Below are 11,575 nucleotides of genomic sequence, written 5' to 3'. Positions count from 1 at the left end.
AGCAACATCTCCGAAGAAGATGCTGTGTGTTAAGACTACATCTGGCTCGGGGCAGAGGAATGCAGGCCCTGTGTCTGGCCAGGTTTCTGTTAACGGCAGGTGAAAGGCTAATAGTTGGATCTGCGGTGTCATCTCAGGGCTTCGTCTGCCCCCCCCCTGACTCCTGGAATGTACGTGATGACAAGAGAAGGACCGCACCGTCCACATCCAGCACGACACGCACACACACACACACACTGTGGCGTGCACAGAAATGAGCACGTACAGGACTCATTTAGGACAATAAACCAATGTCTTCTAGTCTTCACGTATTAAAACAACACATTCTATCCTCACCTCCCTCCAATAACCACAAAGATTCCCCCCTTGAACAGGTTACTTTTGTAATAAGTGTTATGTGTGACACATTGTTCTCCCTTCAGGGGGTTTCCATACAGAGAAAAAGATACATCTATTAGGGCGAGGACAAAGTACACGATGGGAGGGGGGGGGGGGGGGTTACTCCATATTATTCTTTTGGTTACTGAAAGGTGAAGATATATGACTTTTCAAATGGTTAGAACAATATATAATATTCAGCCCGACGAAGGGAATGTGCGCTCCATGAAACAAAAAAAACCTATGTCCGGTGGTTCGATGCCGTGCTCTACACCTGAAATAGATTCAAACACAGAGAGTGTTCAGTTGTCTGAGAGCTCTCCGTTGTGTTGTTCCTTCAGACCGAAGGCCTCGGGGTGGGGGGGTGGAGTGTGGGGGGGGGGGGATCAGAGACCAGAGAACGGCCGCATTAGCCCTCACCGCCGGGACAAGAGGATTTCCAAGAAACTCCGGTTTAAGCCGATAACAACAGTCTCGAGCTAAACCACCGTTATGAGGATGTGCAGATGCTCCATTGTTTACTTTTTTTCTTCTTCTTCTCAGCCCACCTGTGAAGATTTGGACCAAGTATTCTCCCGCAGGCCGAACAGTGCGACGTGTTAGTGTTAAAGTAGCGTGTTGAGTAAAGAAATGTTCATTGTAAAAGGATCTGTGAAAGCTTAAATAAGGTTTCCGCTTCCTGGAAGCTGTCAAGAGAGGGCAACGTCTCAAAACATTGCCAGGAAGAAGGTGTGCGTCTTCATGTAATACAACAGCTGAGCATCTCTGCCTCTGGAAGGAAATGGCGGCGCTACAGTAGCGGCGGTCGCTTTGGAGTCCCAGCTTATCCTCTCAGAGCCCTCCTCAGCAGGTCGTTCACTCGTGCTTCAGATAGCGTATCTCGACCCTGCCCTCTCTCTCTCCGTGTTGTCCTTTCAATCAGCGCGTAATTGGATCAGCCGCCGGCGATTAGATAAGCGCGATGAATCTGGCTCGACAACAGTGATGTATACAGTGTCAGAGCCGCGTGATCTTCTCAGACCACTCTGGGCATCGTGGCCGATCAAGTCCCTCGACGGCCTCGGCTAGACGCATTCCTGAAAGGCCTCGGACCTGACACACACACACACACACACACACACACGTACAGTAGGTACACACCGTTATATGTAATCCAAACAAAACACTTGTGTATACAGGAGGAAAAAGAGGCGTAAGGCCTCAGATGAAGCCCTCTCTTTCTAATCCTCTCACCGGGGGGTAATTAAAGATACTCACAGCTTACTGCGCGAGGCCTTATCCTCCAATCTAAAGCGTCTAAATGCCGAGCAGCTTTTACCTGCAGTTTGGGTTTGAGAGTGCTCGCCTCACCGAGCGGTGTTTTGGCAACAGCAGGGACCCCCGACGATCACCGGCAATGGGATTAACACAACAATAGAGCGTTATGAATTTAAACGTCCTCCCATACTCTGATTTTATGAATGGATGGGAGAAAAATAGCCAGTGAATGAACTGGAATAACTTCAAGAGAGTAGTAGCCGACTTTAACTGAATTCGTTGATGAAATAAAAAAGGTAAAATAGAACCCCCTTCCCCCCCCCCCCACGAAAGCAAAAGCACAGAGTCGAGAGCGAGGGGGGAGGCCAAGAAACTGTGCACACCGCCACTCAGGTAACGGCATGCAGCCACGGGCCTCTCTGTATTTTAATTGCTAAGTGGAAGATCTGGGATTATCCCTCATAAAATGTTATTGTCCTGGAAGGAGAGAAAGATATCTTGTGATCTGAGGGTGGGGGGGTGGGGGGGGGGGGGGGGGGGGGGGGGTTATCTCTCCGAAGAAAAACAGGCCCCGACGCTTTGGCCAAAACACAGCGGCCTGCACGGACCGTCATCACCTGAATCAATGGGGGCTTTTCTTGTGGAGATGACCCACACATTACTGCTGTGGGTGGCGACCCGCAGGATGAAACACAACGCAGCAACGTTCCTACGGCCCAACCAGAGCGCCAACCAGAGTGCCAACCAGAGCACCAACCAGCGCGCCAACCAGAGTGCCAACCAGAGCCAACCAGAGCGCCAACCAGAGCGCCAACGAGAGCCAACCAGAGCGCCAACCAGAGCGCCAACGAGAGCCAACCAGAGCGCCAACGAGAGCCAACGAGAGCACCAACGAGAGCACCAACAAGCGTGTCAACGAGAGCCAACGAGAGCCAACCAGAGCACCAACCAGAGCGCCAACCAGAGCGCCAACCAGAGTGCCAACGAGAGCCAACCAGAGCGCCAACCAGAGCGCCAACGAGAGCACCAACAAGCGTGTCAACGAGAGCCAACGAGAGCCAACCAGAGCACCAACCAGAGCGCCAACCAGAGCGCCAACCAGAGAGCCAACGAGAGCCAACCAGAGCGCCAACCAGAGCGCCAACCAGAGCCAACCACAGCGCCAACCAGAGCGCCAACCAGAGCCAACCAGAGCGCCAACGAGAGCCAACCAGAGCGCCAACCAGAGCGCCAACCGGATCCAACCAGAGCGCCAACCAGAGCCAACCAGAGAGCCAACCAGAGCACCAACGAGAGCACCAACGAGCGTGTCAACGAGAGCCAACGAGAGCACCAACGAGCGTGTCAACGAGAGCCAACCAGAGCGTCAACTAGAGCGCCAACGAGAGCGCCAACCAGAGCGCCAATGAGAGCGCCAACGAGAGCGCCAACGAGAGCGCCAATGAGAGATACACACAGCGAGAGCGCCACGGATACACACAGACAGACAGACAACGAGCGCGCCAACGAGAGCGCCAACGAGAGCGCCAACGAGAACGCCAACGAGAGCGCCAACGAGAGCGCCAACGAGAACCAATGAGAGCGCCAACGAGAGCCAACGAGAGCGCCAATGAGATCACCAATGAGAGCGCCAACGAGAGCCAACGAGAGCACCAACGAGAGCCAACGAGAGCGCCAATGAGAGCACCAACGAGCGCACCAACGAGCGCGCCAACGAGCGCGCCAACGAGCGCGCCAACGAGAGCGCCAACGAGAGCGCCAACGAGCGCGCCAACGAGAACGCCAACAAGAGCGCCAACGAGAGCCAACGAGAGCGCCAATGAGATCACCAACGAGAGCGCCAACGAGAGCCAACGAGAGCACCAACGAGAGCCAACGAGAGCGCCAATGAGAGCACCAACGAGCGCACCAACGAGCGCGCCAACGAGCGCGCCAACGAGCGCGCCAACGAGAGCGCCAACGAGAGCGCCAACAAGCGCGCCAACGAGAACGCCAACAAGAGCGCCAACGAGAGCCAACGAGAGCGCCAATGAGATCACCAACGAGAGCGCCAACGAGCGCCAACGAGAGCCAACGAGAGCACCAACGAAAGCCAACGAGAGCACCAACAAGAGCCAACGAGAGCACCAACAAGAGCCAACGAGAGCGCCAACGAGAGCCAACGAGAGCGCCAACGAGAGCGCCAACGAGAGCGCCAACGAGAACCAATGAGAGCGCCAACGAGCGCGCCAACGAGAGCGCCAACGAGAGCGCCAACGAGAACCAATGAGAGCGCCAACGAAAGCCAACGAGCGCGCCAACGAGAGCGCAAACGAGAGCCAACGAGCGCGCCAACGAGAGCGCAAACGAGAGCGCCAACGAGAACCAACGAGAGCGCCAACGAGAACCAATGAGAGCGCCAACGAGAGCCAACGAGAGCGCCAACGAGCGCGCCAACGAAAGCGCCAACGAGAGCCAACGAGAGCGCCAACGAGCGCGCCAACGAAAGCGCCAACGAGAGCCAACGAGAGAGCCAACGAGAACCAATGAGCGCGCCAACGAGCGCGTCAACGAGAGCGCCAACGAGAACCAATGAGAGCGCCAACGAGAACCAATGAGCGCGCCAACGAGCGCGTCAACGCAAAAGAACACACACATAAAGAGTTTTTAAAATGTTGAGTTGGACCGCACCTAACGCGGCCAGAAGCCGCCACGGATAAATTGATGACATGTTCGATGGAGCCAGGAAATCTGCTCCGGTGTCAAGACACCCATGTACAAGCACACTGACGCACACACACGCACACACAGACAGACTCACACACATGCACACACACACGAAACACACACAGACACAAACACACATGCACGCAGGCACGCACACGCACACACACACACACACACACACACACACACACACACACACACACAGTGAAGTTCAGCAGGAGGATGATAGACTAATCCTTTAAAACCACTTTATCTATTCACTTAATCCAAAAGGATCTTTAACACCTCTTCAGTCATCTATTCATGAAGCAGGAGTTGACACTTTGTTGGGGGGGGACAAACCATTTTTATGTTTTTTTTTTTTTTTTAAACAAAAAAAACATGACACAAATAGACGATTGCTCATACGGAACATAACCTCAAAAAACAAACAACTAAAAGCAACAGCACGGTTTTAACTGTTGACCTAATGACTATTTTTATGAACGTGAATTTCCAGGACACGTACAGATGAGGGGAAAAAGACAGATATTGTATTCATATATGGTTCTAAAAACGTTCTGAGGGGCCACATGGATCCTCGAGGAAGGGGGGGGGGGGCTCCTGTGAAATCAGCAGGACTTTATTCACATGGTAATAATAAATAATACATAATAGAACAGCCCCCTCCCGTGAGCCTCCCCCGTGGCCAAATATTATCCAAACTGGGTCCCGTACTCTCAAAGTGCGTTTTTAAAAAAAAAATGTATTCGACATCGTTAGACGTGAAAAAAAAAGAAAAGAAAAAAGAATTCCGGGTTACGGAGATCCGCAGGAGGTGCTTTGCTTTTTTCTTCTCTTTTTTTTTTTGTATGGCGAACAAATGATTGACAGCCTCTCGGTGACATCACTGCACGACAAAAAGAGTCGCTGGGGGAAGAGAAGGCACCAATCAATGCAAACCACTACGCTGTGGCGCACAGAGGAGAGGCGACGCGCTCCCCCAGACTCGAGGCGACCAGGTCCAAGGAGCGACGCGTCGACTTGCGCTTATCTCCCCCGGAGCGGCTCGGAGACGACTCTTCTTTTCTTTTATTCGTGTCGTTCAAAGATGTTCAACCCAGACGCGTTACACTTAGATCGGTCCTGCCTACGCGAGCACGCTTCCTCATAGACTTCACATATTTTCTTTTTTTTTTTTCTTCTTCTTTTTTTTTCTTCCTTCTTTCCGTGCATGACCAAGGAAAGAACCTCACCGAAGAACCGCAGCTGGTGAGAATATGTGCGAGAGGCGATCGGCGGAGGGCACGGGCTGTCTCCGGTCCCTCGAGGAGAAGCAGCAGCAGCAGCAGCGTGGATTAAACACGAATTAATGTGGAATTTATCGGAGCACCAAGGTGGAACGACGACCGGACACAGCGCTTCCTCGTCAGGTAAAGACCCCTCATCCAGTTGGTCACCCCCCCCCCCCCCTAAAAAATAATAATAACAACGTCAGCAAAGTATAATAAACGAGGAAATGTTGACTTTACAGCTAGAAATCAACAGTTCTCGCACCACTTATGATGACATGTGTGTGTTTGTGTGTGTGCGTAAAAGTTAAAGCGGATGTCCAAATGTTCCAAAAGTTGTATTATTTTGGTTTATTTTGTTTTTTTCTTGTTTCTGTCCTGAAGTCTTGTCCCGGGCTACATCTGGCTCGGGTACACAGGCACGTCAGATCTAACACCTGCGAGCCTCTTGAAGTAACTCTAGCCCCCCCCCCTTCCTTCCTTTATGATTATACGTGACAGTCAAAGCCTCCGCAAAATAAGACGCTTGTTTGCGCCTCTGCCGCCGCCGCCGCGTGCATCCCCGGACTCCTGTGATCTTTCACACGGCTTGCCCCCTCTCTTCATATCACTCAAACGTGCTTTCCTATCTCTTCTAATTGGAAACTGTATGCTCCCCCCCTTCTCCCCTCCCCCCGTCCGCAACTTTCTTTGATTCCCCCCCCCCCCCCCCCGCCCCCCAACAAAAAAAAACCTTTTTCTTGTTTTTTTTCATAATTACTTGATATTTTTGTGTGTTTCTGCTCATGTTGAGATCAATCTTCTGTTTCAGTTAGAAGTATACTGCCGGAGGGGCTGCTACTCACAGCGCCCTTCTTCTTCTTCTTCTTCTTCTTCTTCTTCTTCTTCTTCTTCTTCTTCTTCTTCTTCTTCTTCTTCTTCTTCTTCTTCTTCTTCTTCGTCATCAAAGTGAGGAGCTGTCTTCCCTTTTTAACCTGCTCTCCTTCAATCATTCCTACTGTATGTGAGGGGAGGGGGGTGTGAGGTGATGAGGGGGGGGGGGGTCCGCGCTCACTTTGGAGAACACTGCAGTGAAGCCCCTGCTGTGTCCTACCTCAAGTCAATACCTCAGCGCCAGTGTATTGACACGAACACCCCACTTTCTCCACAGGGACTGACTGATCATGGTCGCCGTGGTCCGCTCTTTCATGGTACTGCTGCTCGCTCAGGTGTTGCTGGAAGGTGCGACGGGACTTATCCCCGAGGTCGGCCGGAGGAAGTACAGCGAATCCGGGAAGCAGACCCCCGAGCGGTCGGAGAGCTTCCTCCACGACTTCGAGCTCCGGCTCCTCACCATGTTCGGACTGAGGCGCAGGCCGACCCCGAGCAAGCAAGCCGCGGTGCCGCAGTACATGGTGGATCTTTACCGCATGCACTCGGCGAACGGGGACCACAGCGCCAAGCGGCCCAAGAGCATGGGGAAGCACGCGGAGAGAGCCGCCAGCAAGGCCAACACGATTAGAAGCTTTCACCACGAAGGTATGTATTAGTGACATACCTCTACCTGTCTCTCTCAGACGGCCCGGACCTATATTTAAACATGACTCAGTGCGCAGAGGCTGAACTTCAAGAGTCTTCACCGGTTTATTTTTTTATTTTATGGAGCGTTAGTCATTTACAGGTGACACGCGTCCGCGTTACGCGTGACTGTTTCATGCGTTTTTTTGTGGGGGGGGGGGGGGGTGGCTTGAACCCCGCTGACACGATTTACAAACACGCATCTCAATATGTATGTAGTGATGCAACCTATCCACCCAAAACATCCCCTCCTCCCCCCAGCACCCACCCCACCTTCTGGCGCAGCTGTCACCGGCTTCAACAACATCAAGGGGTGGCGGTGGTGTCCCTGGGTAATTTGTTTCTTAATAATTGATGGTGGTGCTCTGAAAACAGTTTTGTTTCCAGACACGCACCACCAGGAGGAGCGCAGGATAAAGGGCGGTGTGTGCGCGCGCCCCGTGCGCAGGTGATAGTCATCGCCCCGCGTTCCTTCGATGACACGCGACGTGACATTACGCCGACACGCGCGATGACAAAGTCATGGTGTCAGACTGGAGTCTGAGTCATTCCTTAACAGGGCTTACATGAGTCTGAAGAGAGAGAGAGAGAGAGAGAGAGAGAGAGAGAGAGAGAGAGAGAGAGAGAGAGAGAGGGGGGGGGGGGGGGGGGGGGGGGGGGGGGAGGGGTTGCGCGCCTTGACTCTTTCCATATCCGCGCTCTCTCCGCGCCGTGCGCCATTACGCACGTTCCAACAACACCCATAATTGCTCACTTAAGTTTTTATATGATGGATAAACGCGCTGATTGTTGAAATTCTGTGTTTCAATTCCATTTTTTTTTTTGCTTCCAAGTTAGCACATGCATGAACCGGGATGAATGAGGCTCACACACACACACACACGCGCACGTGGATACAGTGCATTAGTTCACCAGCTGTACGCGTTTACACGATGCCACTGGCAACCTTATTTTAAGCTGCCTAAAATAATCTCAACAGGTGAAATTGAAACATGACTGAGGCCTTATTTATATATAAAATTGGTCATAATATCAAGAAAATGTACGTGTGATATATATATATATATATATATATATATATATATTAAAAAAGACATTAGTGTTAAACATAGCAACTCTGTATCTCTGTAAATGTTCCTATATTCCAGTTTTTACAACATGCGAGTTCCCGAGTCCATAGGGGCTCCGCACAGAGTCCTTATACAGAGTCCTAAGTGTTTGAGTGGGGAAGTTTCCATCAGGGGTGAGTCAGAGGGGTGGTTGAGTGGTTGCTTGGGTGCTCTCCAGAGGCCGAGTGCAATGACACCCAGTGGCTACACTGACACACTACAAACAAGCCCCGGGCCTGAGTGACTTGCTCCCCGCCCCCACTACTGGAAACCTCTTTGCCGAGCCAGCACACACCTTGACACCACCGGCCATTACCAATGTGTTCAGACTGTGTTGACACACGCTGCGCTGGCTCTTTCATCCGACGCTAACAGAGCTGCACGGGCTGTTAATACGTCTTCCCACGCCGAGAGACGCCCACGCCGCATAATAAGCTCGTGTCCACGGATGTAATCCTTCATCGAATCCTTCTTCTGATATCAAATTCACTCGGATAATTAGTTTCACTCCTATCACTTTTCCAAAGAATAACCATTACCCCCCCCCCCCCCCCCCCCCCCCCCCCCCCCCCGTGCCAAAATAGAACATTTCCACTATTACGCAGGAAGTGGCGGCCTGGAGAAAGGCCCGTGATGAATGACCCGACATTAGCCTTTATCTTCTGTTTTGGCACGCGGCGCAGAAAGACATTAGGAATGTTGATACACTCATATCTGCGGTTCACACGTTTTCGACGAGCCTCGACTTGTTCACACAGAAGAGAGACAGACGGGGGAGAGAGAGAGAGAGAGTGACAGACAGGGAGGCTGGAAAGAAAAGAGGATTTGGGGGCTGAGAGAACAGAGGGAGAAGGGGATTTGGGAGCTGAGGGAGGAAAAGAAAGAGAGGGATTGGGGACAGGGGAGAGGGAAGGAGAGACGGGGGGCTTTCCCACATCAAATGAGGAGTGATAGGCCTAATTGAGGTCTTTGTACCTCTGGAGGGAGGTTTAGGATGAGATGGTGGAATTTCCTAAATGGCTCCTTTTGAAACGGCAGCGAGTTCAAAGTTTGTGTTTGTTTCACCACACCAAGCAGATTAAAAAGTGCGTCTGCGCGTCGTCTATGAACTACACTACTATGAAGTACTTGTTCAAAGGAGGAGCTGCCTTAAAGAAAATTGCGGCTTCGACTTCTGTCGTTTATGGTTCAGCATATTGGGGGGGGGGGGGGGGGGGGGGGGGGGTACCTCCCACTTTCAGAGAGGCTTAGATCTGTGAGCAATAAAGTGAACAACAAAATGACAACCGTCGTATCGGCTTTCCATTTGTGGAGAATAGATTCTCTCCATAATTTAGATATTAATAGCATCCTACGTCTTCTACGGGATTATTAACTTTCCCATTGCAACAGTGATATTTCAGAGCTGGCCCGTAAAGGTTAACGCAACAGTTGCTCTTCATGTCTTTATGTTTACGTCTTCTCCCACTTGAAGGCAGACTGACGAGCGTGTCGGCTGTTATCACTGGACGGAAGCGCAGCGCTCTCGTAATAATATACGAGCATGACGCCAATAACACGATTACATCAGCGTGAGAACACGACACTGAGTCGCACGTGCAAAGTGTCGATGTGTGTGTTAACGGCTGTGTGACAACGGCCCACACCCACTCGGTGTAACCACGTGGTGGCTTTGGCCAGAAAAAAAGCCTGCGAGTTGTCCAAATGTGTGTGTGCGTGTGTGTGTGTGAGAGAGAGATTCCCCTGCTCACAGATGAACCACGAAGCCGCCTCGTAGATGCTGTTCCTCATTCTTGTACCATGCGTACGCTCTTTTGTTTCATCCTCTTACGCTGTGTTTTGTTGTCTCTTGCAGAGTCCATGGAGGCCCTGTCCAGGCTGAAAGGTAAAACGACCCAGCAGTTCTTCTTCAACCTCACCTCCATCCCCGACGACGAGCTCATCACCTCCGCAGAGCTCCGCGTCTACAGGGATCAGGTCATGGGAGCTGCGCCCCCCAACAACAGCTCCAGAAACAGCAGCACTACTGGCGATCATGGCGCTCCGGCTGGTGGCATCCATCGCATCAACATTTATGAGATATTCGGAGTTCCTCAAGGTCGGGAACCCTTGGCGCGTCTGCTGGACACCCGGCTGGTGCAGGACTCTTTGAGCCGCTGGGAGAGCTTCGACGTCAGCCCCGCCGTGTCTCAGTGGACCTCTGGGAAAGGTCGCAACCACGGCTTCATGGTGGAGGTGCACCACCCAGAGCAAGGGGAGATGGACGGGGAGCACGCCCGGAGACGTAGTCGGCACATCAGGGTGAGCCGGTCCCTGCACCGGGACCAGGACTCGTGGCCTCAGGCTCGGCCTCTGCTGGTGACGTACGGCCACGACGGCCGCGGGGACTCGGTGCTGCACACGCGGGAAAAACGCCAGGCGGCGCTGCGCAAACAGCGCAGGAAGCACCAGCACAAGGCCAGCTGCAAGAGGCACGCCCTGTACGTGGACTTCAGCGACGTGGGGTGGAACGAGTGGATAGTGGCGCCGCCCGGGTACCACGCCTTTTATTGCCAAGGGGAATGTCCGTTCCCCCTGGCGGACCATCTCAATTCGACCAATCACGCCATCGTGCAGACGCTGGTGAACTCGGTGAACTCGAACATCCCCAGAGCCTGCTGCGTGCCCACCGACCTCAGCCCCATCTCCCTGCTCTACCTGGACGAATACGAGAAGGTCATCCTGAAAAACTACCAGGATATGGTGGTGGAGGGATGTGGCTGCCGGTGAGGAGCTGTGGATAGAAAGAGAGACTGAAAGAGACATCAGAGGTTATTATGGACACCCGGTTTCCCCCAATGAAGACGTTTATTTATATGAAAGACAAAACAGAGCTATCGTGGAAGAAGAAGAAGAAGAAGAAAAAAGCTATATATGAATATATTTATGTCTACGTAAAGTTGGGAAAAATAAATATTTTAATCAGAGGAATATTCCTTTACTGGTTTTGAAAATGTATTTCTGATGTACATTTTTTTTTTTCGAAAAATGGGTGCAATGCCACATGAAGTATAATGCTCAGATTTTATATTTTGTATTTATTTCTATTATAACCACTTTATTTGTAAATAAATTACGTGTATTTATCGTGAAAAAAAAAAAAAAACACACCCTCAAAAAAGCAAAAAACTTGGTCACTCACAATTTTCACGAGAGCAGAGCAGGCGTCCCGTCGTGGACGCGCGTCACCGTGTAACCGGGTAACCGTGTAACCGGGTAACCGTGTCACTGTGTAACCGTGTCATCGTGTAACCGCGT

The 11,575-nt window shown here is 51.8% G+C and overlaps 1 protein-coding gene across 1 annotated transcript; it reads left to right on the top strand.

Moving 5' to 3' along the window:
• Positions 1 to 5,294: 5,294 nt before the first annotated feature.
• On the top strand, positions 5,295 to 11,216 carry bmp2b (bone morphogenetic protein 2b). The gene is made up of 3 exons (XM_034527569.1): positions 5,295 to 5,753; positions 6,763 to 7,130; positions 10,134 to 11,216. Exons 2-3 carry the CDS (start codon positions 6,776 to 6,778, stop codon positions 11,045 to 11,047), a joined length of 1,269 nt encoding a protein of 422 aa, XP_034383460.1. The 5' UTR covers positions 5,295 to 5,753; positions 6,763 to 6,775; the 3' UTR covers positions 11,048 to 11,216.
• Positions 11,217 to 11,575: the final 359 nt, after the last annotated feature.

This window comes from Cyclopterus lumpus, chromosome 24, assembly GCF_009769545.1.
Source record: "Cyclopterus lumpus isolate fCycLum1 chromosome 24, fCycLum1.pri, whole genome shotgun sequence".
NCBI classification, from domain to species: Eukaryota; Metazoa; Chordata; class Actinopteri; order Perciformes; family Cyclopteridae; genus Cyclopterus; species Cyclopterus lumpus.
Note: the sequence above shows the minus strand (reverse complement) of the source record. Positions and strands in the feature narration are given on the sequence as shown.